This window comes from Linderina pennispora (assembly GCF_002104995.1).
Source record: "Linderina pennispora strain ATCC 12442 chromosome Unknown DL89scaffold_109, whole genome shotgun sequence".
Taxonomy (NCBI): domain Eukaryota; kingdom Fungi; phylum Kickxellomycota; class Kickxellomycetes; order Kickxellales; family Kickxellaceae; genus Linderina; species Linderina pennispora.
The window spans coordinates 1-26170 of record NW_024468357.1 but is presented as its reverse complement, the minus strand read 5'-3'; the positions used below and the strand labels follow the sequence as shown (position 1 = coordinate 26170).

Here is a 26170-nt window from a genome sequence, read left to right as displayed (position 1 = left end):
GGCCTTCGAGAATATTGACAATCTCTGCCTTCATGGCTGGCAGCGCTGTCGTCAAGAGTGCCTTTGCATGGCCGCCATAGGCCTCGTACATGCGCACCACAAACGAGCTACTGCCGTCCTCTGCCGCCTTGACAGTGTCCAGGACCACATTGGGTGCATTGGAGAGCGAAAAGTACGGGTGAGCAGCACCGGCCATTCCACCCTTCATGCTGAATCTGTCGGCATTTGCTGGCAGGTGCAGTAGTGGGACATTGAAGTTATATGCCTCCTTGACCACGGCGGACTCTGCAAACGTGCCCTTATGTGGGAACACAGCGTAGCGGAAGACGTGAGGGCCCATGTCGCAGTTCTCGTCTGGTGCCTTGGGGCTGCGCAGGAGCGTCAGCGTCATGGTGTTCTCGAGTGTCGAGTATCCGTACTTGCAGTCGTTGAGCAAAGCCACCCCGTAGCCGTACTCTGAGAGATCGGCAAACTTATGACCGCACACTTCAAATTTGGCCATATCCCACGACGTGTTGCGGTGCGTGGGACGCTGCACCACACCAAACTGGGTCTCGTACGTGGCCACATCGCTGTGGATGTCCCAGGTGAACGAGACCTTCAAGCACTTGCGGTTCTCATGCCAGTCGATGTGGCAGTCAAACTCAAGGCGTGGCGAAATGGCTGTCAGCGTGATCGTTTGGACCAATACGCTGGTGTCACCAATGGGGACGCGCACGATCAGCGAAGCTACCAGAGGGCCCTTGTCAACCATAGTGATATCGGTGCCTGGCAGCGACTGGTACTTCTCGAGGTTGTAAATTTCAATATCCCACGCGTCCCAGTATAACGGCACGTCGTCGTATAGCTCAAACACATTGCCCAGGGCGCCTTCAGGCACAAGCTCACGGTCTTCACGGATGTCAATAAAGCTCTTGACTCTGCCATTGTGGCCAATGGTGACTTTGACCATGGTGTTCTCGAGCACAAAATCGTCGCCTTCCTGGTACACCTTAACAGGGCTTGAATGGAATTCGGTGGTCTGGGCTGGGTCAAGAAGCTGTGCCCGGTTGCCACAGACATTGGTGGCCAGAACAAGCGGGGTGCCATCCTTCCTGCGAATCTGCACATTGGCACCCGCCTTGGAAAGCAGTGACAGCGGCAGTTCCGGCACAGCAATGATATCGGTACGCATCCATGCAGCGGTGTTTACAAGCAAAACGGCAGACATGTCTTCAGGAGCTTTGGCAACCACATCGCCGTAAAGGAAGTCAGTTGCACGCTTGCGCAGGGCATCTCCAATGGTGAAAATCTCGTTGTATATCTTGTCGCTGTCGCGGTACACCATGCCAATAGCTGAGCCAGGCAAGACATCATGGAACTGGTTCAGGCATACCTGCTTCCAGAGTTTCCTAATAGCCTCCATTGGGTAGTCGTAGAGACCAAACGATGAGGCTTTGGCCACAGTGTTGAGCAGCTCGACGTCGCGCATAAGGAACTCAGCCTGACGGTTGTTGCGCTTGTTGTTGGACTGCGACGTATAGGTTCCACGATGCAGCTCAAAGTACAGTTCACCCTTCCATGATACGAGCTCAGTCGCCGTCTTCTCAACATGCTCGTAGAACTCATTTGGATGCGCATTCTTGACACGCGGCAGCCCGTCAGTATCCGCCATACGACGAAGACGCTCCAGCATAGCCTTCAGTGGACCACCGCCACCGTCGCCGTTGCCGTACAGCAGCATGCTTTCGTTAGTATACACAATGTCCTTGTGGTTGTGCTCGCTATCGATGAGCTCACCAGGGCGGCACTGCGCACCATAGGTGTTGGATGGCGCCATATGCGTCAGGACGTGACTACCATCCAGCCCGATCCACCGGAACGTGGTGTTTGGGAACCTGTTGATGTTGTTCCACGAGAGCTTCTGCGTGAAGAAGTACTTGGCACCAGAGAGCCGCACAATCTGGGGCAGTTGTGACGAGTACCCAAACGTGTCAGGCAGCCAGAACACCTTGCAAGTTTCGTCAAAATGCTCCTGGTAGAACTGCTGCCCCAGAAGGAACTGGCGCGCTAGCGACTCTCCTGATGGCAGGTTGCAGTCCATCTCGACCCAGGTAGCGCCGATAGGAATGAACTGGCCTGATTTGGCCTTGTCCTGGATACGAGCAAACAGCCCCGGGTAGTTCTGCTTTAGCCATTCAAACTGCTGTGCCTGGCTGGCAGCAAACTTGTACTCGGGGTACTGGTCCATCAACTGTAGCTGCGTCGCCCAGCTACGCGCGCTCTTGCGTTTGGTCTCGGCGAATGGCCATAGCCATGCAGTGTCGATGTGGCAGTTGCCGATAGCATACACTTGATGCCTGGTGTGCGCGCCGTTTACGCTAAGGAACTGCTCGGCAATCTCGCGCGCAGGCGCAATAGTGTCGATGTTGCGGTGGTCAAACACATTGACCATTGTATTGGCTGCTTTGAGTGCCTGCCAGGAGCGCGCCGAATCCTGAGGTAGTCGCCCAGCCATCTCCACAATAACTTCAAGATCGTGGTATAGCGCCCAGGCGTCGAGATTGGGCGCTACGAGCTCGACTGTGCTGAGATTGTAGTAGATGGCTCGGTCCTGCGGATGCTGATGGTAGTCGCCGTTGCCAAACAGGTCATTAGCTGCCATTTCCACATAGAACTCGCGAATTCCCTCGTTATCGGTAGCCTTGCGAGTTAGCAAATAGTCAACATGGCGCTCGTCGCCTCCGCCACCAGTAATTCCCTGGAGAGGCTCGCCATCAGCGGACCATATCATGGCTTCGCTGTTTGAGTCAAACAGAAACTGCACGGGTTTGCCGGCAAACTCCTTTGGGATCTGCACTGTGACATGGAACCAATGAGTAGTCCACGAGGGACCAAAGGACTCGCCTTGGTGCGTTGGCCGGAACTTCTGCTTGACTGCGTGCTCAAATGTTGGACGGTCTTGACCTGGTGCCGACCACACTTCCAGGTTTATGTGTGGCGAGCCGCTCACGCGAAGGTCGTAAAGTACTGCCTGAATGTTGACGTCCTTCCACTGTCCGTCATCCAGGGAGTTGTTGACCCGGGAGTTTGTGATGCTCCGGTGCTTCTGCAAATAGGACATGTGTCGCTGCATAGTTTAGGATTAATAAATAGAGGTAATACAGCTTGCTGGTAAAAATAAAACTTGGAACGTTGATATTAAAGTGGGGGAGTTGCTGGCTAAGAAGTAGAGAGCGGGCGTGTTTCGGCCGTGCTCCCTGCCCCTCTTTATGCTCGCCAATTCACACGATGTAAGACCTTTGAGTAAAAAAGCAGTACTTCTCGGCGTAGGATAAGGGGGGTGGGCTGTGTATTGCCAGGTCACGCGGCTCATATAAACCTACCGACATCCGCTGGTCACGCTCCTCCCTTGTCCCTTTTATTCTTTGTCCGAGAGAACACATGAACACGGGCGCACCTGTGATGCTGCTACGTGCACGGTCCGAGCGTAGCATATGACACCCGCTATATAAATAAGGGATGACTTCACTCGGCATCGGTGGTCAGCGAAATGCTCACATGCCTTGGATATGGGGATTCTATGTCACTTGTGACGTGTTTGTATTTTGAGTAAAAGAATAAACCTGTGGAAACAATCTGTATCCCCGTCGCATACGGCCTTTTATCTGTGCGTTCTGGGGGTGTGCTAGTTCCCTCGTGGCTAGTCTCACGTGCCCGTACACTACAGCTGAATGGACAACAAAGTTCGACGATTTGGGAATGAACATAGAGGCCATCTATCTGTTCTTGTTTTACCTTAGCTTGCATTGGATTGCCTGTTGCTTAGTGGCGACTGACCAGGCCGTCCATCCATCGGAGCTTCAGACCCTTGCGCCACTTGCTTGCCTGGAGACACAACTGCAGAAGTTGAAAGCCAGCAACCTTTCTTATGTTTTGATTATAATTTGTATTCCCAATATACACGCATCAGCACTCTAATATCTACACACTAAGGAATGAAAATACAAAAGAGGGAAATAGATGGAGAAAAGGTGAGAAAGCTGCGAACACTGCATCACCCTATTGAATTTTCGCTATGCATTCGGGTCCTGGCTAACAGCAAGTATCCTAATCTCTATAAATATGAAGCTGTGAATGAATATTTTCAGTGTTTATATCGACAGCTGTTATCTCTGCCAAGGGGAAAGCAGTGTCTATCTTCACTAGCACATACCTCACTTTGCAACTGTTGAATCCCGACATTCGATTGTGCGGCTCGTCCTGTGGGCTGGTAATACATCTATCGCACTCATAAGCGCTGTCTGTGTGCGGGCCGATTAACCATTAGTTTTGAGGTTAGTTTTCCTCTTATAGTAGCTGCTGCCCCGATCTGATCAGCAGCTCCTTTTATATACAGGCGCTCAGCTATTTGAGTGTCAGTAAACTAGACAATTCAAAACTTGATACCACCTCTGTGGCCAGTTTTGTTCTAGAGAGCTGTTCCTGTGTGTCGGTGTGTCGCAATATAGCCATATTCAGTTAACCCTGAGCTGCTGGTATGGTACAAGATTCAGTGGGCAATGTGATGCACGCTGGTGATCCAGGAAGTGTGGTTGATTATGTCATGCATGACCGGTCACATAACAGCGACCCTGATAGCAAAGGCCACTTTGCAGCACTATGCATGCCCGCTTGTAGCCAATGCGCCACTTCTGTATTTGCTTGTTCGCAGGTGTTGTCTGTACAGGCAGGTGCTAATATAAAATAGGGAGTGTGAATCGAAAGAGAAAGGCTGAGCTACACGGTGCTTGGATCAATCGCGCTGGTTATGACATTACGAGGACGAAAAGCCCACTTCACATGCTCAACTATCTCACCATTAACTTGTATCTCGGCCAAGTTCGGGAACCGAGCCATTAGTTCGATGAACCTGTTTGCGTCAATCGCCATGTGCGAGTACAAGTGCAAGCAGTACAGATTCTTGCTGGCTTTCATTGGGATATCACTTGCATATTCAGCAATGATATCCAGCTCGTGGGCTTCGTTGGCAAAGTGAACCCCGCGCCCAGGATTATTCAAATCTTTGCGGTACATGGAGAAGCAGCGGATGCGCAGAATCCTGAGTCTCGTCAGCCTGTGTGCCAGATTGAGGATGGTGTTGCTGTCTGCGATTCCTAGAGATAGATGAAGGTCTTCCACGATATGCAAATTTACAGTCGGCGGTACTATGAACTCAATGCCAATCACTTCCATCTTGCGGATTACATAGTTTCTGTGGCCAAAGAAATGCCTCAACCCTGCAAATGGGAGAGGCTTACTAGAATCGCCTTCCTCTGGGGTTAGCCTAAGCTTGAAATGTTCAGAGCACTGGAGGTTATACACATCAATATCTTTAAATGCTGATGGGCATTCAAAAAGTGTCAGTTGGCGGCATCCCTTCTTGAAGTATTCCCAGACGGCACGTTTACCATTGTTTATCCCAGACACAATGACACCAACGGTTGCTGGTATCACAACTTTAGATATGTCAAGCGAGGACTGTATGAGACCTTTCTCAGGCTCTTTAAAGCACAACACAAGTGTCTTGAGGTTTGGGAAATGCACCCTCCCGTCTGCCCTAGTCTTGAACAGGTCCCAGTTGATGCCGTTCGAGATTCCGCTTAGTTCAAGATGGCTCATGCTGTCTGTAGGGATAGGCGGTAAGTGCCCAAGCTCCGGGACGAGCTTCAGGTCCAGTGCGAGATACCGGAGATTTGGCGAGAATGGCTGGGCAGTATAGGTTGCGAACGGCCGCGCAACCTGCATCATTGTTAGGCGCGAGTGGAGCACACTGCGAAGCGTCGTCATTATTTCTGTTCCGACACCAGGCTGGTCCCGAAGGAGCTCCCCGCTTGAGCCCCGGGCTCGATATGGATCGTACCATAGTTCCTCGACATGGGGGCAGTGTCCGAGGATAATCTGGATAGTACGAGCCGCCTCCTTTTTTGCGTCCTCTTGACTCTGATCATCACCTGCAAGAAAGAGACCATGTCCCAGGAACTTGATAAGCTTTGTGGTGGCGATCGCGCCACGGGGGATACCAAGCTCCTGGATAGCCTCGTCGAGGTGGAGATCCTTTGGAGAGTCGTTATACAGGATTACGCGAAGTTCGCTCACCGAGGATAGCAGGCCACACGCCTTCAGCTCTTCGATGTTGCTCTTCCATATGCGCCGATGGCTCTTCTTGCAGCTTCTGACGGTGCATGAGCATTTGACCTGGCACTCCAGTATGAGCGGGACCTTCTTCATGAACTCGGGTAGATATGAGCGTAAAAAGGGGTAGTTTTGGTAGAACTTGGCGAACGGCAAGTAGTCAGCTACAGTCGACATCTCGTGCTGGGCTTTCCTGCACGCAGCCTTCAGTTTCTCTCTGGTCACCTCTTCAGGGTGCAAAGGGTGGATAGCTCCAAGCTCTGTATCACAGCTATTCACTATATGATACAGGGACATGACGGGTGGCATTTCTGGGTGGGTAGACATGTTAGAGGGTGTTAAACGGAAGCTAATAGTATTTTGTGGGTTGAGGAGGTTAGGGAGAAAGTACTGCTGCCATCGGGGATTGCACACCCGGGGGGTTTTTTAAAGAGCGTCAACGCTCTGCTAGCTACTAAGAATCATCTATTTCACGCCTGGCGCGACTCTACTTCCATGCAAAAAAAACAAGCAAAAAAACAAGCAAAGTCTGCATGGAAATCTTTTCGCATTCCTCCTTCCAACGAATGAGTAGTCGACAGACTAGCCACCATCTGTCGGATATGCTTTGGGGGGGGGGGAGCTTGATGAGGGTTGGCATCTCGCTCGAAAACAACACGCACAATTGCCTGCGTGTTGTTCAGCTGGCCACGGTATGCACCTGGATGTCATGAGGACAGTGGGTGTGGGTGGCAGCCATTATGCTCAGCTAGACAAAGCGTGCGGCCTTTTACGCACGGGTGCCTTTATTTCCTTAAGCACCTGTTGTAGCTGTCATATCCAGAGTGCACATAAAATCCCTGGTAGGCATAATGGATTTCCGTGGTGTGTGGCTCCAAAATGAACCTGGCATTGCCTATGTAGTACTGAGACAGCATTTAATTTTAGGCCAACGACTGTCACGACCCCAGCTAAAAACCCTCTTGCTTTTCAAGAACGATTTCTAGGGCAGAGTGGCAGGCCCAATGTCATGAGGGGAATTAAATTGCTTGTGCCTATGTGGAGAGCTCTGTCCCCCATCCACCCATCCACCCATCCACCATTCTACTGGCTGCCGCAGCACTTGCCATCCTAAAAATACAGCGGCACATACAGCAATTGAAGATCTCTTGTTTGACAAGACTCGGGGAAAACAAGCTCTTATTGCACAAATTGTAAAAATGAGGGTGTGCGCCCATGAGGGAGGCTGTCAGTTCTATTCCACAATAAATAAGCTTGCTTGTGAGCAGAAGCGCAGAGCTTGTTTTTGGTCTTGAAGAGTATGACATGACAGGCGTGGAATGTCCGCCTTGTCAATTGTTCGTTTCTCTTTCTGCCGTAGCATGCTGCAAGACTCGACTCGGTGTACGACGCAATCCCCATAAAACACAATCTGTCCATGTGCATTCCAATATCTGATGTACGCCTCCATCTTGTGGTATTAGGCAATGCCTTGATGTCCGAGCGTTCTACACGGTGGCAGAGGGATTGTACGCTTGTTGCAATCCGCTGTCAGCTGGATACTTTGGTTCAATTGTCAGCAAAGTCATTCTCACTTTTCTGCCTCCAACAATGTCTGACTGGAATGGGGACATTGTAATATGCATACGGTAATAATTGCTCCAGCCACCCAAGGTATTTTTAGCATGTGTGAATAGAGGGGTATCTGTTTTGCCTGCCTTTTGGCGAAGAGCAGTTGAGAAGCATCAGTGGACTCAAAAGTGAATCCGCTCCATGTTCTGGGTTCGGCTGTGCATGTATCTTATGTTATGTGCTAATGCCAACAGTGTTGCGCAATCGATGATGTCCAACATGGCGATGCCATGCCAGTTGTCATATTGGCCGACAATGAGAGTAGCTTCCCAGCTAACCCAATAGACATAGATCGCAGCTCGTTGCATTGGTTTCATTGCTGCGCAACATCTAAACGCGACAACAACATTTTCAAAAAAAAAAAATGGCAGCATGCGGGCTTGTAGTTTCTATTCCCCTTTCCCTTTTGTGTTCTCTGTAGTTTGGCAATTCCTTTCTTTGAAACCCCGCTACAGAGGCCCTGGAACAAAGAACCTACATATATTATCGCAAAATACAGCTTGCGCGGCTACTACTAGCCTACTATACAAGCAACTACCAACCCAAGGCGCTGAAGAGACTCCTTAGCTTCTCTCGCGATACTAGCTTTTATGCATATCAGGCATCTGATACTCATATACGACGTAGTATATTTTCAGTCTCGATCTCTCTTCTCTGTTTAGTCGTGCCACTCTCCACTCGGACTTTGGCAGGGTCTCTATTGCTATTGTTGAGCAGATCATGAAAAGACTAACTGGGCTCGTACCAACTAACCCTAAGCTGGAGCTTACTCGTATCCAACCGATTCAAGAGTATGCCAGTATTCCGATAATGAACCGGACATGGATCCAAATCATTGAGCCAAGAAAAGCACGCTCGCAGAAAAAGAAATGGTCGTTCGGAGGAAGTCCTGAGTAAATGGCGGCCCTATATACTTCCAATACCATGCAGAGTATGTTATTGCTAGTGGTCACCAAAGGCTACTAAAGTCCTTCTGGCTAAAAATTGGGTTCTCTAGCGAACATCACAGAGATCACATCGAGGTACTGGGGGTAATACTCCAAGCCAGTATGTTCCTGGCTGTTTGATATCTTTCGCTCATACCGTGTTATGAACTCTCATGCTAGTTTCCTGTGGAGTTGTGAGAAATGTGCGTCAACATGGCGGCTCATCCCAGTATTCTCCTTGACACCAGCCCAAGAAGCTACATTTCGATCTGATTACTGGCCACCAGATCAACAGCTATTTGGGATGCCTGGACCAGATACTCCATGCAACATTTCCAAATGCAGTCTACTCTTAGACATGACGAGGGTACCAGTTGGGATACGTTCGCTTCTTTTACCTGGAGCATGTGGCGCACTGTCGAAGGACCTCCAGCAGCTTCTGGTACATAGCTACACCCCGTATGGCATGAATTTGAGGACGCTCATGTAATTTCTTCAAGCCATCAGGGTCTGTTGACCTCGAAAGGGCTGCGCACTGCATAGCCATCATGCCATGTCAGCCGCATATAAGCCTGACATCCAGGACTGCCCGATCTAGCCCTCTTGCTCTTCGGTCATTTTTGATCCCATCTTCTTTTCCATAAAGCTCGGTACCATCCGCTCCCGTGGGGGTTAACAATCCGCCGTGGGTGCAAGTGGTAGAAAGACTGATAGCCAGGATACCTGAGGCGATTCCTTTTGGTGCCTGTGATCGACCAGCCTGTCCAGAGGATCATGCACATTGATTTCTCTATCAAGACATGCAGATCTCCCACGGAGCTCAATAACCGGGCTCCTTCATGGTGTTCTATGGAAACAGCCTGTCCTACGCTTGGTGTTTTTGAAACAGTACTATTGTCGACGATAAAGATAGGAATAATGCTAAGGATATTTACTAAAAAAAAAGTGCAAGTGGGCGAGAGGCATGTCGGGGTCTGCTGGCGACCCGAGTCGTAAAAAGAGCTTGAGAAGAGCCCGTCAATCGCGAATCGATAATGAAAAATGGGGTGGCCGAAAATGCGTGAAATAACAGGAGAAAAATGGCATTGCTTTTCAGAGCTCGGGGAAGAAATGCAGCTCACGGACGTGTTCGCTGGCAGCATGTGCAGAGGGGAAGTAGGCGCCGCACACGGTGCACTGGTATCCGCTCTGCACACCAAAGCACCGGAAGGTCGGGAGGCCGATCGAGGAGGTCTTGTAGTATGCCATGGGGAGAAATGATTAGGATGGAATTAGATGCAGTGGTGGGGAGAAGAAGAAGTGCAACAGGGATGGATTGAAATGCGAATGCAGTGTGAAACGTGTGTGTGCTTCGATCGCCGCGTGCGCTGCCCTAATGAGGTGGATGATGAGTTACTATTTGTTGATGGAGTGGGTTGGTAAGGGAACACAAAAATATTGAAGAGGGCTGGCGAACAGTTTTCCTTTTATATTTGCCCTAGGGCCAGGAAACCAGCTCGCATCTCAGAATGCAGTGGCCTTGCCAATTCTACGCGTTCGCTCTTGTCTGTCTCCCAACAGGCGGCATAAAAAAAGCACAGGAAATCAGCGACCGAAAACAAGTGATCACCTACGTATCCACCCCGGCCCCCAAAGAGGGTTCGCCAGGCGGCGGGTTGTTCCTTACAGCAAGCATTAAGCCGCAAGGAAATCACTGGACAGAGACAAATGTTACACTAGCTCCAGCGCCCTCGATTCTTTTCTAACCGTGCATGAGGAAATCAGTGCAAATGGGGTTGGGGGAGGCGTGCTGGCCCACATGAGATGCGGGCCATCGAGCGGTTTAGAGAGAAATTACAAACCTTGCCCGGTCTATTTTTGGCTTTTTGTCAGCGGCAGATGAGGGCACGCACATCCGTTTTCATGTGAACCTGCGGCCTGATGGCAAGCGGGCCGGCCCTGATGTCGCCAATCACCTGGACTAGAATGCAGCGGCAGGCCGCAAGGCTTATTGTTCAGTATCCTTTGGTGCGGGTCCAAGGCGTTCAGCTGCATTCCAGTGATCGGGGAGGGGTTGGTGGTGATTGCTGAGTCTGAAAATTTAGTGATGCCTTTGATGCCAGTTGGAGAAAAAGAAATGATTAAGCAGTCAGGTGAACACGCCACTTGTCGTTCTCCTCGCCGCCAGGGCCGAAGCAGGTCACAGACTGGACGTCCTCGGAGTACAGCAGGTCATGGGAGTGCAGAGCCATGCCGCTGACATAGTGGCGCAGAACAACGACGTCGCCGGCGCTCCAGGTCTGGCCGTAGCCGCCGTCGCCGTAGCGCTCAATGACCCAGTGGTCGTTCTCATCGGACAGGTTGGAGTCGCCGTAGGCGGTAACCTCGTTCTGGCCCGACTTGGAGCAGTGGTAGTTGTAGTGGGAGTGCAGGTGGCGGCCGGTCTCGATATGGCGCAGGCGGATCTGGGTGCCGTACGAGACAATCTGGCCAGGCACGGGCACGTCGCGGTTGGCGGGCAGCACCTGCCACCAGTCGTTCTGGTCGGGGTTCCAGCGGTAGCCGAAGACAAGCTGCTGGCTCGAGCCGGTCTGGGTGTTGTGCTGGCGGTCGGTGTGCAGGAAGCGGCCGGTCATGTTGTGCTTGAGCGCAATGACGGTGCCAATCTTGATGGTGGTGTCGCTGGAGTTCTGGCGCAGCTGCGGGTACTCGTGCGGCGTGGGCGAGTTCTCAGAGTTGCGCGACGGGTCGGCGTGGCGGACGTCGTTCTGGTCGTACGAGTAGGGAGGGCGGCCGAGGGGGGCGGGCGGGCGGAAGCCGGAGCCGCCCTGCTGGGGAGGCGGCGAGGGGCGGTGCTGCTGCTGGCCCTGGTTGCCCTGGTTGTTGCCCTGGTTGTTGCCCTGGCCGTAGCCCTGGTTGTTGCCCTGGTTGTTGCCCTGGTTGTTGTTCTGGTTGTTGCCCTGGCTGTTGCCCTGACCCGGAGCATTGTTCCACTTGCCCTCGTCGTTGTGGTATTGCTGGTTCTGCTTGCGGCGCTCCTCCTCCTCCCGCTCCTTCTTCTCATCGCGGTGCTCCTTGTACTCATGGACACCGTAGGCTGCGGCACCTGCGGCCAGCGCACCCAGCGCAACCTTGCCGGCAGTGCCTGCCCAGTCCTTGTACTTGGTGTTGCGGGCATCCTTGTCGATCTCCTCCTGCGAGTAGTCGTTGCCGGGCATGTTGGCACGGCCGCCGACAGACGAGCCGTAGTTGGACGGAGCGTTGCCCTGGGGGCCAGCCTGGTACTGCTGCTGCTGGCGGCCGTAGCCCTGCTGGGGACCCGCCTGCTGCTGGCCGTAGCCCTGCTGCTGCTGGCCGTAGCCCTGCTGCTGCTGCTGCTGCTGCTGCTTCTTGGAGCTGCTGAAGAGGCCGCGGTCCTGGGTCTCCTCGTCATCGTACGAGTTCTGGCGGTTGCCCGAGTTGTTGGAGCCGTAGCCCTGGTTGCCGTAGCCCTGGTTGTTGTAGCCGCTCATGATGAAGTTGGAAAGTGAATGTTGTCTGGAGTTGAGGGGTTCGGGGCGTGTCCTTGCCCGGCTGGCCCTCTTTATATATGCAGTTGCCTGCCCACGCTTTACCCGTGCCAATCAATCGAGGAACTCTCTTTGTCGCACAAGGAAAGGCGCCAAGCTGGAAGGCAAGTCATCCTGCACATCCGGACAAGAGCGCGGGGGGCATCCGTTCTGCGCACTATCCATTGTGCAGCTCCTTATTCTGGAAGGAGCCATTGCGTCAGGATCAGGGGACGCAAGTCATAGCTTGCCAACAAACAAGCACCAGCAATAACAGTGGGCGAAATAGGCGTGGCGGGTATTTTTAGCACCGTTCGTTTGCAGGAGGATCCTGCGCTGTGCAACAGCGATAGGTTGTCTGGGAAGAGAAAATGATATCATTCAAAAACTCGTTTACTCCTGGGTCAAATGGATCCGCCACTTGTCGTTCTCCTCATGGCCGTCGCCGAAGCAGGTCACCGACTGCACGTCGTCGCTGATCATAATGTCATGCGAATGCAGCGCGTAGCCCGAGTTCTCATGCCTGAATACGACCACCTCGTTGGCGTCCCACACATCGCCCTGCTCGTCGTCGCCCCAGCGCTCAACAATCCAGATGTCGTTCTCGTCTGAATAGCTGGCGTCGCCAAACGCCGTAATCTCGTTCTGGCCCGACGCCTGGTCGGTCCACGGGTGCGAGTGCAGGTGCGCACGGGTCTCGACGTGACGCAGGCGGATGCGCGAGCCAAAGGTGACGTGCTCGCCAGGGTTGGGCGAGTCGCCATTGGCCGGCAGTACTTGCCACCAGTCGTTCTCGTCCTGGCTCCAGCGGAAACCAAACACAAGCTGCTGGTTCGACCCCGAGTGCGTCGAGTGCGAGCGGTCCGAGTGCAGGTACCGTCCAGTCATGTTGTGCTTGAGTGAAATGACTGTACCGAACTTGATGGCAGAGTCGTTGTAGTCCTGGTGCAGAAGCGGGTACTCGTGCGGCGTCGAGCCGTAGCCGCGATGCCGGTACTCGTTGTCAGAGGACGAGCGGCTGCTGCGAGACGAGCTGCGAGACGAGCCGCTGTTGCGGCGGCGGCGGTGGTACCCGTGGTCCTGGTACCGGTTCGCTTCGTACCGGTTCGCCTCCTCCCACCGACGGTTCTCCTCCTCCCGCCGACGGTTCTCCTCCTCCCGCCGACGATTCTCCTCCTCCCGCCGACGGTTCTCCTCCTCGCGCCGGCGGCGGTCTTCCTCGCGCCGACGATGCTCTTCCTCCTCACGGCGGCGCTCCTTCCTCTCCTCATCAGAGTCAGAGTCGTCAAACACCTCGTGGACGCCGTAAGCAAGCGCTCCGCCAGCAAGCACGCCCAGCGCGGCCTTGCCAGCAGTGTTCTTCCAGTTGCTCTTCTTCTCCCCCTCCTTCTCCCCCTCCTTCTCCTCATCGCCATCATCCTGCTTCTGCGGCTGAGGAGTGCTGCTGTGCTGAGAGCCGTGCTGGGAACCGGGGGGCGGAGGGCCGCCGTACGGTGAGCCCTGGGGAGGCCCGCCGTGCTGAGAAGGAGGTCCGCCATACGGAGGTCCCTGAGGCGGACGCTGTCCATACGGGCCCTGGGGAGGAGGGCCGCCGTACTGCGAGCCATGCTGCGAAGGAGGACCACCATACGGGGGGCCCTGCGGCGGACGCTGTCCATACGGGCCCTGTGGAGGAGGGCCGCCGTACTGTGAGCCATGCTGCGAAGGACCGCCATACGGGGGCCCCTGCTGAGGCGGACGCTGTCCATACGGGCCCTGGGGAGGTCCCTGAGGGCCGCCATACGGGGGACCCTGAGGCGGACGCTGGTCATACTGACCCTGAGGCGGGCGCTGGCCATATTGGTTCTGCGGGGGACCACCGTACTGTGAGCCATGCTGCGAGGGAGGGCCGCCATACTGGGATCCACCGTACTGAGGAGGGCCACCGTACTGAGAAGGAGGGCCACCATACTGAGAGCCCTGAGGAGGACCGCCATATTGTGAGCCATGCTGGCCCTGAGGGGGGCCCTGCTGGGGCGGGCGTTGGCCGTACTGCGAGGGCTGGGGCTCGCGCGACCCGCCGTGCTGGCCGTACTGGTCCGGGTTGCTGACAAACAACGGGTCGCCAATCTGCCCGCCACGGCTGCCATCTGGGCGGCCATCGTCATTGCGACGGCTGCCGGAATCCTCGTTGTTGCCCTGGTGGTCGGCTGGATTGTACCGCGATGGCTGCGGCCCGCCGTAGTTTTCGTTGTAGCTCATGCTTGAATAGAGTAAGTTCCTTGAAAGACTAGACGTAGTACAAAAATGCAAGAGAAAAAGAAAAAGGAAAAGAGAGCTGGTGTGAAGCCTTCAGAGATGACGGGATGACGAGGGTGGTGTGGTCGTCATTTATACCCGATTGTCTAGCATGTTCGGAGTTGGAAAATGGCAGACAGCGATGATACGAAATGCCGCAACAGGGTTCAGTTGGGGGAGTTTCTCCTTCACTCCCTCATCCCTGCAACTGTGGATACGGGCATGGAGACAGCGGCGGAAAGCGAAGAGCAAAAATCCTTTGCATGCGCACAGAAGCTTCCAGATACGCAATGCCAAGAAATGAGCGCCGACTTTGTCTCGTTCAGCTCCGAGTCAACAGCGGCACGAGTTGCCTCAGGATATCGTCGACGCTTCCGTTTCATAAAGGCAAGAAAGAGGCTTTGAAAGACGTGTATTTCTAGAAACTAAAATTAAATCCGCTATCTAGTCCCTGTAGACCATGGTATCAACTGAGAAGCCAACAGCCGGGAAGCTGCGCGAGAAGTCAACAACCTCCTTCTTGAGAGCTGCCAGACCCGGAACCGCATCGACGTCATCGCCCAGAGTGGCCTTGAAGTCGGCGAACTTCTTGGACGACACGTCCTTGCTGACATCCTTGGCAATGATGACGGCCCGGTCGACGTACTCGGCGATCTGAGCAAAGTCCTGCTCCTTCAGACCACGGGTGGTCATGGCCGGTGTGCCCATGCGGAGACCGCCAGGGACCATGGCAGAGCGGTCACCCGGAACAGTGTTCTTGTTGGCGGCAATCTTGGCCATCTCCAGGACACGCTCGACGCGCGCGCCATCGATGCCCTTGGAGGCAATCAGGTTGACGAGCAGCAGGTGGGTGTCGGTGCCGTCAGAGACGAGCTTGTAGTCGCGCTCAGCAAAGCCCTTGGCGAAGGCCTGGGCGTTGGACAGCACCTGCTTCTGGTACTGGACGAACTCGGGCGACTGCGCCTGCTTGAGGGCAACGGCCAGGGCAGAGATGGTGTGGTTGTGGGGGCCGCCCTGGTGGCCAGGGAACACGGACATATTGATCGGGCGCTCCAGGTCGTACAGAGTCTCGACGCCCTTCTTGTTGACACTACGGACACCCTTGCGGAAGAAGATCATGGCGCCGCGGGGACCACGCAGCGACTTGTGGGTGGTGGTGGTGACGATGTCGGCATAGTCGAACGGCGACTCCAGCACACCAGCAGCGACCAGACCCGAGATATGGGCCATGTCGGCCATCAGGTAGGCGCCAACAGAGTCAGCGATCTTGCGCATGCGCGCATAGTCGATGGTGCGCGCATAGGCGCTGGCTCCAGCAACAATGATCTTGGGACGGAACAGCTTGGCGTTCTTCTCCAGCGCGTCGTAGTCGATCAGGCCAGTCTCCTCGTTGCACTGGTACGGCATGGTCTCAAAGTACACCGACGAGTACGACACGCGCTTGGTGGGCGTCTGGAATCCGTGCGACAGATGGCCGCCGTGCGGCAGATCCAGACCCATCAGCCGGTCGTGCGGCTTCAGCAGCGCTCCGTATACGTACAGGTTGGCTGGCGCTCCCGACAGCGACTGCACGTTGACGCCCCACTTGCTGCTGTCCAGATGGAACGTCTCCAGCGCCCGCTTCTGGCACAGCGACTCGGACTGGTCGATGTACTCGTTGCCGCCGTAGTAGCGCGCGCCCGGATAGCCCTCCGAGTACTTGTTCTGCATCACCGAGCCCAGAGCGTCCATCACTGCGCGCGACGTGAAGTTCTCGCTCGGGATCAGGCAGATACCGGCACGCTGCCGCGCCTTCTCCAGCTCAATGATGTTGTACAGCTCGGGGTCGGCCTGCGACAGCGGCTGGTTCAGCACGCTCTCGCTCGACACGGCAAACTTCGACATGGCACGCACACTGGCACGCACGGTGCGCTGCGAAGCAAGGCGGCGGGTGGTCTGGAGCATCATTTTTTGCTTGTGTAGGTATAGAATTCTTGAAAACACGAGGTACAGTGGAGGGAAGATGGGTATTTTCTCAAGGCCAGTGGGTGCGCCGGGCCCTCTTCCCTTTTTGTTATCAGCCGGTGGGCCTCTTGGGAATTTTTTTCGTTCACAAGCAGGTGTAAATATGCGCTGTCAGTTTTTTGTTAAAAATTGGCGCGGTGAATTCCTGGTGCGAAAGTGACTGCCAGTCTGCCTCTTTGCCACCGTGCCCATTTCGCTGACGGCGTGTTTAGGCAGCGGGGCGAAAATCCCCCGCTGGACCCGCTGTCCCGCACGATCTCTAAAAAGGCATGGTCCCACTCACAGCCTGTGCTTTTGAAAGTACCATGCAATCTGCCATTTGCCGGTGATCTAGGACAGATCAGGCGCTTAGGAGCTGCGTGACGTCGGATCGAGGTCCCAGAAATACCCGTGCCTGACCGATTCATTAGGCTGCAAGCTCCAGGCACTGCTTCTACGCAGCGGACTGCGAGAGTCAACAGACTGCTGGGCTGGTGCACCAAACAACCGCATTTTCCGCGCTTATCAGACACAAGGGCGTGGGGGCGAAACTAGCATATCCATACCATATGCTGCTCTGGGCCCATCTAGCAGTACAAAAACACTGAGGTGCTTAGATGTGAACCCAGCCCTGTCCGCTACCTTACTTGCCTGCCTTCCACGATGACTGATTCATTTGCCCTTGCCAAAGACTTTCTCCAGCGCAACCTTGCCAAGTCGCTTCCAGCGCCGGACAATCGGCCAACTGTAACTCTGACCTTCGCGCAGAGCCTCGACGGCAAAATTTCGCGCCCCGGCCGGCAGCTACTTCTCAGCGGCAAGGAATCTATGGCCATGACCCATCGGCTGCGAGCAACCCACGACGGAATACTGGTTGGCATTGGCACGGTCCTGTGCGATAACCCGCGGCTTAATGCGCGGCTGCTGCCCGCCCCTGAGTGTCATCTGGTAGAGCAGCCGCAGCCGATAGTACTGGACACTCACCTGCGATTCCCGTCCACTGCCAATCTGCTGGCCGGGCCCAAGGAGAACCACAGACTGAAGTTACCGTGGATCGTTTGTGGACCTGTATATGATGCTGGCATGAGAGCAAAGTTGGAGGCTGCTGGTGCGCGTGTCATTGTCATTGATAAGGTCGATGGAGCGGGTCGCCCAGTGCTGGCTGCCGTGCTCAAGGAGATTTCCAACCTTGGGATCAGTAGTCTGATGGTCGAGGGAGGCGCCCAGATAATTCAGCTCTTCATGACCAGCAGGCTAACCGACCGTCTCATCACAACCACTGCGCCTGTGCTAGTTGGAAGTGGTGGTGTACCAGCTGTTGCAGCAGAAACCATTGATTCTTCATTTGCTATTGAGCCGCTGGAGTATGCGGCCTTTGGGCGCGATATCGTAATGTTTGCAACGACTGCTGCCCAGTAAAGGGCAGTGGCTTTATTTGGGTAACGCCAATTAACTTAAATACATTTGACCTCTGGGAAGCACGGGCCAACAAGGCAGGCCGGCTGAAGTTCAGCACAGCCCTTGCCAGACGGGCACGGGTTCTTGAGGCACGGGCTGAACAGCTCCGGGGGAGTTGCCTTTAGACGAATAGCAACACCGGATTTGCCCGCAGCATGCCCGGCAAAAGCTAGAGCAGCTACAGAAGCAACTATAGTGAATTTCATATTGAACAGTCAAATGGATAATGTATGGAAATAATCAAGGCTTTCGTTGGTAAGGAAGAAAACAAGGAAGCAGGCCATTAGCCGCTTGCGTAAAACTCGCTGTCCCTACTTTTTGCTGCTTCCCACACATGCAGCGTGTATGCCCATATATGCAGCTAATGGTCCAAAAATACCATGGAGCATGTGACGCAAGTGCATTCCGCTGAGGTCATAGAGCAGATGCTGGGAGGCGCTAATCTGGGCGTCCTGATCCTAAATCTCAGACCATGGAGCAGGTCGCATAGACACAGCTAAAAATCCCGCACTCGTAAACTCAATGGCTGTATGCCTATCCTGAGCATGAGCGACGCTGGCCCATAGCTCAGTTGCTAGAAGCTGATAAGTAGTCAGGTCTACACAGCCCATCGTTTGCCATGCGCTCAATGTAATTTAGAGTCTCTATTGTCAAAGCATTTTGTCAAGAAAATTCATTTCATCCAGCCTGCAGTTGACATATCCAGCACCCAGCGCTGTCATAATTAGTGGCACTAACTCACCACTTGAATCTCTGCAAAGGAAACTGGCATGGAGCGTGCAGCCTTCCAGATAGACACATATCAGCACCGCGTTTTCTCTCAATTTGGCAATGCAAGTAGCTTTAGTTGATACCCGGGCTGGATCCAAACACCACTTGGCTACTGCAACATGCTGTCACTACAATCGGGCCTGGTCATTTGACTGGCAAGGTTTATGGGCTGGTCGTTTAAGTGGTCTTGGGAGGGTGTTGGCTGCCTTACAAGGAATGACAAGAGAGCACAGGAGCCCAAGCCATGACAGGTTGGGTGGTTTGTTTGATTTCCCTTGTCATTCTGGTTTCCTCTTTTCAGCGGAAATCAAGGGGCAACAGTCGATGGGCACTGGTTTGTTCTGTGGTGCTGTTTATAAAGCCTGGACCCCCAGTAAAACAGGATGGGCATTCATCTAGATCTCTTGAGCCGCTTTTCAGCCCTTGTCTATACCATTCGCACTTACTACACATTTCCAATTCCCAAAACTATACCACCCCTGTTACCTCTACGACATCTACGCTTCACTTTACAAGCCATGGACACCTGCCCCTACTGTAACACCAGCTTCGTCTCCAATACTGCTGCCACTGAGCATGTGCGCACTCTACACTTCTTCCCCCCGCTGGAGAACTCGTAGAGCCTGTACACTGCTCTCAATGCTACCAATGCCTCTCCAGCCTACCAACCTATTGAACAGAATGGACGTTGAGCGCCGACTGGTCCTTCCTTACTACAGTGTCGGTCAGCGAGCTCAATATAATTTTTCTACAGGCAAAAAGGCGCAATTCAATTTTGATACAGCCCTAAACTTTCAGAGTTACCTGACTCTCTACCAGCTGGCAGGTGTTGGGAGGTATTGTATATCAATCATCTGCACGCTGCACGTAGAAATGACGCATCCAGATGAGCTACCTGCATAGGCGGTGGAGTGTTATTTGCCTTCTGAATCTGCCCAGAAAATCGGGTATAGTCTCCATTTAACAACTAGAGGTTCTCAGAGGCGGATCACTTGGCACTGCTTCTGTGTCCCACGAAAGGCAGGCCCTGGTTCAGTGTCCGGAGTTGGTTTGTCGTGTCTTCAATGAGGATAGTGCAAAATCTAGTCGGTCTTGATTGTAGTGCGGGGTTGGTTTGTAAGCAATTCCTGCGCAGAGCCAATATAAGCGGGATTCACTGGGATTGTTGGCGGGTGCAAGTTATTTTTGAAGGAACTCGACCAGTGAGGCGCGATTGGAGGCAACTGACCAATATATTTTTCTGATGACAAATATCCCCGACCAGTGGCCCTTGCCGAGCGGACGGGCTGGGCATCGATCACAGATAGACATAAAAAGGGCAGTCTGCAATCTCCGTCGCCGGACCACCAAATTGCCTTTTATACATTTTACATTTCCCCCACAGCACAACCTTAAAGATCCTCTATCACTATGGATTTCAGAATTCATCGGCCGACAATTCCACAGGCATTCAAGTGCAATGTGTGTGGCGAGTTGTTCTCAAATCTGCTTGCTGCACGTGATCACTTGATTAAAGAGCACTTCTTTCCGCCGCTCTGACCGTTCTGACCGCTCCTCATGCTGTTGCGTAATTGCCCCAGCTCATCAATACCAAGTCGCACTGCTGTCTACATCACAAGTAGAAAATTAGTTAATTGTAATTTAGGTTCAAGGAATTTTCTTTTATGGTTGCTTTATACAATCACTTCCATCATCGTGCAGCGCATTGCCGCTCTGGAACCCAAAGGGGCTGTTCTGCTGGCCTGTGAAGACAAGGCTACCCCAACTCGGTGACACCTCGCGGGGATGTACCTTGCATTATCAATGATGTAATAAAAACAAAGTTGTTTGAACAATTGGTAGTGTGGAACAGTAAAATCTAGAGTTCAGAAACGATTTGAACCAGGAAAGCATTAAGCAACGATCGCCTGCTATAAATAGTTCATACCGTGCTCATGTGTAGTTGCTCTCACGACCCACACACCGCTTTATTGAGTAGTCAAATGCACGAGCAGGCGAACATTACGACACATGCATCGAGTATCACACAAATGGGGATAGAATTGCGCTCACAGCTAAGCAAGCCGTGGTCCCCAAGCGGTCCGGTGGTTGCAGATCGCAATAGTGTCGCAATCTATCACAGGCAGTGCATGTGTACATTCCCATGAACTCAAACACCAACAAACTCGTGTGGAATACTCTTCTTTCTGGCCAGTACCGCGGCCGATGGAACCAACGAGTCTCTGCCTATAAAACAGAGGCATCGAGAGACCCGGCAATGCTAGCAAGTCATCACTCGTTCCACGGTGCTCCGCTCTATTACCCTTCCCCTTCCTCTCTCACATTCCTCCTACATCTTAAGATATAGCCGGTCTATATTCTTGAAGAATTACTCGCATCCTTACGAAACCAAAAATAACGCCAGTTACATAATAATAATGAAGGTTTCCATCGTCCTTTCCACTGTTCTCGCTGTCGCGGCCATGGCCACCCCTATCAACATTGCCAACCAGGCACGCTTTGTGGGCGGCTATTCGACCGTTGCAATTCCCAGCGATTATCATCCCACCGATATCTCCAGCGTTGCTCCGAGCTCGTTCTCTACCCTTGGCTCTAGCTCCGTCCTCGATGAGATCACTACTGCCGCTGACTCCTCTTCAGAGGATGAGTCCTCCATCATTTCGGAGGACGACTCTAGCGACTACTCATCCATTGCGGATTCTTCAGCTGAGGAAAGCACAGCCGCTGAGACCACTGGTGCTGATTCATCAGTTGCTGAGTCGACTCCTGTTGAGACCACCGCTGTTGAGTCAACCGCTGTTGAGACCACTGCTGTTGAGTCGACCGCTGTTGAATCGACTGTTGCTGAGACCACCGATGTTAGCGGCATCCCGACTGACTACTCATCTGCTGTCGAGACCACTGCTGTCGAGACCACTGCTGTTGAGACCACCGGTGGTGAGACCACTGCTGTTGAGTCGACCGCTGTCGAGACCACTGCTGTTGAGACTACTGCTGTTGAGACCACCGGTGGTGAGACCACTGCTGTTGAGTCGACCGCTGTCGAGACCACTGCTGTCGAGACCACTGCTGTTGAGTCGACCGCTGTTGAATCGACTGTTGCTGAGACCACCGATGTTAGCGGCATCCCGACTGACTACTCATCTGCTGTCGAGACCACTGCTGTCGAGACCACTGCTGTTGAGACTACTGCTGTTGAGACCACCGGTGGTGAGACTACTGCTGTTGAGTCGACCGCTGTCGAGACCACTGCTGTCGAGACCACTGCTGTTGAGTCAACCGCTGTTGAATCGACTGTTGCTGAGACCACCGATGTTAGCGGCATCCCGACTGACTACTCATCAGCTACTGAGTCGACTCCTGTCGAGACCACTGCTGTCGAGACCACTGCTGTTGAGACCACTGCTGTTGAGACTACTGCTGTTGAGACCACCGGTGGTGAGACCACTGCTGTCGAGACCACCGGTGGTGAGACCACTGCTGTCGAGACCACTGCTGTTGAGTCAACCGCTGTTGAATCGACTGTTGCTGAGACCACCGATGTTAGCGGCATCCCGACTGACTACTCGTCTGCTGGGGACTCCAGCTCTGTCCTTGATGATATCACAACGGCTGCTGATTCTTCGGCTGAGGAGACTACCAACGCTACCACTATCCCCACCGACTATCCGACTGTGCTTCCTACCGATATTCCTGCCACCTCGGATGTCGAGCTCAGCGAGCTTGAATCCGACGACGGGTCCAATGATGAGGAGAGCGGTTTCCCTGAGATCGAGCTCCCATCTGGCCTCCCTTCAGATGTCATTGAGCTGATTGAGAGCAAGATTGCCGAGGTCGAGAAGCTTTGCGAGGAACGCCGCAGCCGTCACTCCCGCTCCCGCCCTTCGCGCCATAGCCGTCACCCCCACTCTCGCCACTCCCGTTCCCCTCACTCGCATAACAGCCATGGCCGCCCCTCATACTGGACCAACTTCGGTGTTCCCACTGACAACGTGTACCACGCTAAGCCCACCGGCACCCATGTCAGAGACTAAGTAGCATAATGTAGGGCAAGGCCTGTAGGCAGCGTCATGTGTTAACAACCCCTATTTGTCGCTGTAAACATAAGCATGCTTCTATTTGTTGCTGCAGACTAATGTCATTCAATACAAAGCATCTCCAGCGAATGCCAAATTTGGTGCAATTGGCTATGTCTTTCACTATACAGTTGCCATACTATCACTCATTAGTATTCACAACCAGATCCCCTAAAAATAGGACCCGACCACATGCTGATGGGCATAAGGATGGCAATATGGAACACCCGATACTATTCGAGCAATGCCTTCAGTATTGACAGGGCTCCTCGATGCATTCTAGTCTTCCTATACAAACCCAGGTTCGCACCAAGCGGCGCCTGTTAGAGTCACTAAGAAAGGAGTGGTCAAGACTCTGCGTGGTGCAAGAACATGCTAATAATAGCTGGCTTCAGCTCCGAACACAACGGTCAGGATTAAATATATAATTCGCACATGATGTAATGCAGACGCATACTGTAGCTGTGCGGGCTATAGTATAGACCAAAGATGATCTGGTGGTAGCAGATCATTGTTGCGTCAGATCCAAGTGCCTACGGACCGCGAATACCGAATTCTAAAAATATCAAGATCTGTGCCCGTATTGTAAGCAGCAGTGCAGACTAGGCACATCAGGTTCAGGCTATAAAACAGAGCCGCCTGGTGGCCTAGCAGCAACTAGATCATTACAGCTTATCACACAGTACCACACGCATCTTTTCTTTTGCATCTTTCTTTATACACACATCCGTAAGGTTATAGCTGGACTACTATCCTATCCATCTAGGTATCCGCAGACTACCAAGCACGCTCAATATCCGAACAATGAAGGCCTCCATCGTTTTTTGCTTCTATCTTCGCCACCGTATCTATGGCCAGCCCTGCTGGAGCGTATGGCTATTCCTCCGCCGGGATCCCACCCACCGATACCGGTGTCTATTCAAGCGCGGTGGCATCGAGCAACGTATATACCAATGTTGGCAGCGCAGTTACCACTGCAGCCGAATCGTCTGCATATGCGACTGATGAGAGTCCCGCCCCTGCGACCTCTACTGGCGCATACACCGATGCTACCAACGTGATCACTACTAGTGATACTTTAGGCCCCGAGGATTCGAGCAATGTCTATACTAGCGTCGCCAGTGCTGCTACTACAGCCGAGCCGTCGGCATATGTGACTGGTGAGAACTCCACCCCTGAGACCTCTGGCGGCGCATACACCGATGTTGCCAGCGGGGTTACTTCCGCTGGAGGTAGTGGTTATCCAACAGACGGCCCAGCTACATCTGTCGAGGATGACTGCGAGGGAGGTGACACTATTGATCTTCCGTCCAACCTTCCGTCAGATGTGGTTGAGTTGATTCAAAGCAAGATTGACCAGATCAAAAAAGAACTGCGGGCATCGGGGGCGCTGCCGTGGACAGCCAAGGCACAGCAGGGCTCATCCCGTCGATGACACGGGATTCGAACGACTACAGCCAAGGCAATACTGTCTCCACAAGTGGCGCTTACAACACTTATGAGCCTGCCTACTAGTGCGTCCTGATCTCAGCATACAGTGCATGTTTACAGACTTCAACTGGACTCTGTAGTTTTTCAACGGAATGAGGCCTCGCTGCTTTGCAGATGCATTGGCAATAAACTTTTATGAAGATCTCTTTAACTTGAGGGCGATTATGTTTGCAATCCGTCATATGCTCAAAGGCAGCCTCGCTTAGATAATGGCAGCATACAGCTTTGCTGGCACAGAGGGTGAGGCCAGCAGTCTGCCTGCTTGTATGCAGAATGCAGAATCCAAACTTCAGGCTTGCCTTTCACTTCCTCCCGTTTTGGAGCGCATTTCGCTTCTGCCTAACCCCTCAATCCAAAAATGTGTGCGCCGCTAGCAGTGTTCACACTTGGCATTTCTCATAAAAATAAAAAAAGAGAGCAGAATACAACGGCGTGGAGATTGGCTCACCGAAAATCGTCTCTATTGCATCACTTGGCAGAATTGGAAGGCACACGTTCCTACACACAAATGAGGCAAGCCAAAGCAGCGATCGTCGTCCAGGTGCCTCCAGGTGGGTCCATGTGGTCGTTTGGACGACGAACAAGCCTCGTGGAGCACACTAAAGTAGATAGAAGCTGTATTGCATAAACGGCTTTGCAGTTGCGATAAGAGCGCTGTAAGTGTGGTGGTTTTTGCCAAGAAACCGTAAACAGAGAGGATCATTTGTAGTGCTAACGGTCTGGGACAGGTCCAGCAGGCCGGTGATTTCTGCCATGTCAGTTTGCCAGGTATGTTTAATTTGCATACACTTGCTGGCAACCTTTAGCACAGACACTCCTAAGGAATTGGTACTCGACCATGCCTTACCTGTGTGTTTGCATCCATCGTGCTAGCGAATATAAAATGGCTCTCTTGTGATAGCAGGATGTTGGAAAACCCAACACTCATTCCTTTAGTGCTTCCCTACATCTCACCAATTTTACGTTTCCCCGTTCATTTCAAAATATAGCTGGTCTATATTTTAACAAATAGCTGCATTTCTACCAACCCTCTTCCAATCGCCGATACATTTACAACCAAAATGAAGGCCTCCATCATTTTCACCTCAGTCTTTGCCGCCGCCTCTGTTGCTAGTCCGATCGGCTGGTTCAATTCTGGCCGTTCAGCCAGCGGGTTCCCAGCGGCTTCCCAAGTGGCCCGGCCAGCGTATTCCCCAGCGTGTTCTCTGCTGGTCAGCCTACTGGTCTCCCCAGTGGTTTCCCTACTGACCTCAGTGATATCGCCTACCTGCAGTTCAGCAGCTCCGAGAATGACGAGCACTACCCTACAGCGGAAACGACAAGCGCCGTGGCAGCCACCATGGCCACCACAGCCCCATGGCCGCCACAGCCATAACCATAGCAACTCTGAGGAATCCTCCAAAGATGGTGAGCACCACAGCCGTGTCTCCGCTAGTCAGCTCCATCAGGGTGGTAAGTACGGCTTCGATGTCCATGCTGGTCCCACTGGTTCCCACGGCAAGGGTGGCAAGCACCATACCCGGCTTAGTAAGAGCGGTGAGGAGAGAAACCTTGAGGACGATGAGGAGCTTAGTGGATTTGAGCACCGCAGCAGCCCCCGTGGCCACTATGGTCACCATGGTCGCCACAGCAAGGGTGCTGAGAAGAGTGGTGGCGAGGAACACAGCCGCCCCGTCCGTAGCAAGGGCGGTCGCCCGAGTCACTCGCGTACGCATAGCCGTCCGACTGCCGATGCTAGCGATGCTGCTCCCTCGCCCGTCCCCACATCCGCTTAGACGGTGTTCAACTTCGTAGATATGCTTTGTCAGCCAGTCTCGATATCCAAATAGAGCATTGCGGTTCATTATTTTTACCGCCACAGACTGCGGCTATTTTCTAGCTGCATTAATAATAGCCA

At 53.2% G+C, this 26170-nt stretch overlaps 1 protein-coding gene across 1 annotated transcript; it reads left to right on the top strand.

Annotated features, from left to right (window-relative positions):
• Nucleotides 1–21123: 21123 nt before the first annotated feature.
• DL89DRAFT_288414 (uncharacterized protein) lies at nt 21124–22740 on the top strand (the record flags this gene model as incomplete). Its single annotated transcript, XM_040889921.1, has 1 exon — nt 21124–22740. One exon carries the CDS (start codon nt 21124–21126, stop codon nt 22738–22740), a length of 1617 nt encoding a protein of 538 aa, XP_040739217.1.
• Nucleotides 22741–26170: the final 3430 nt, after the last annotated feature.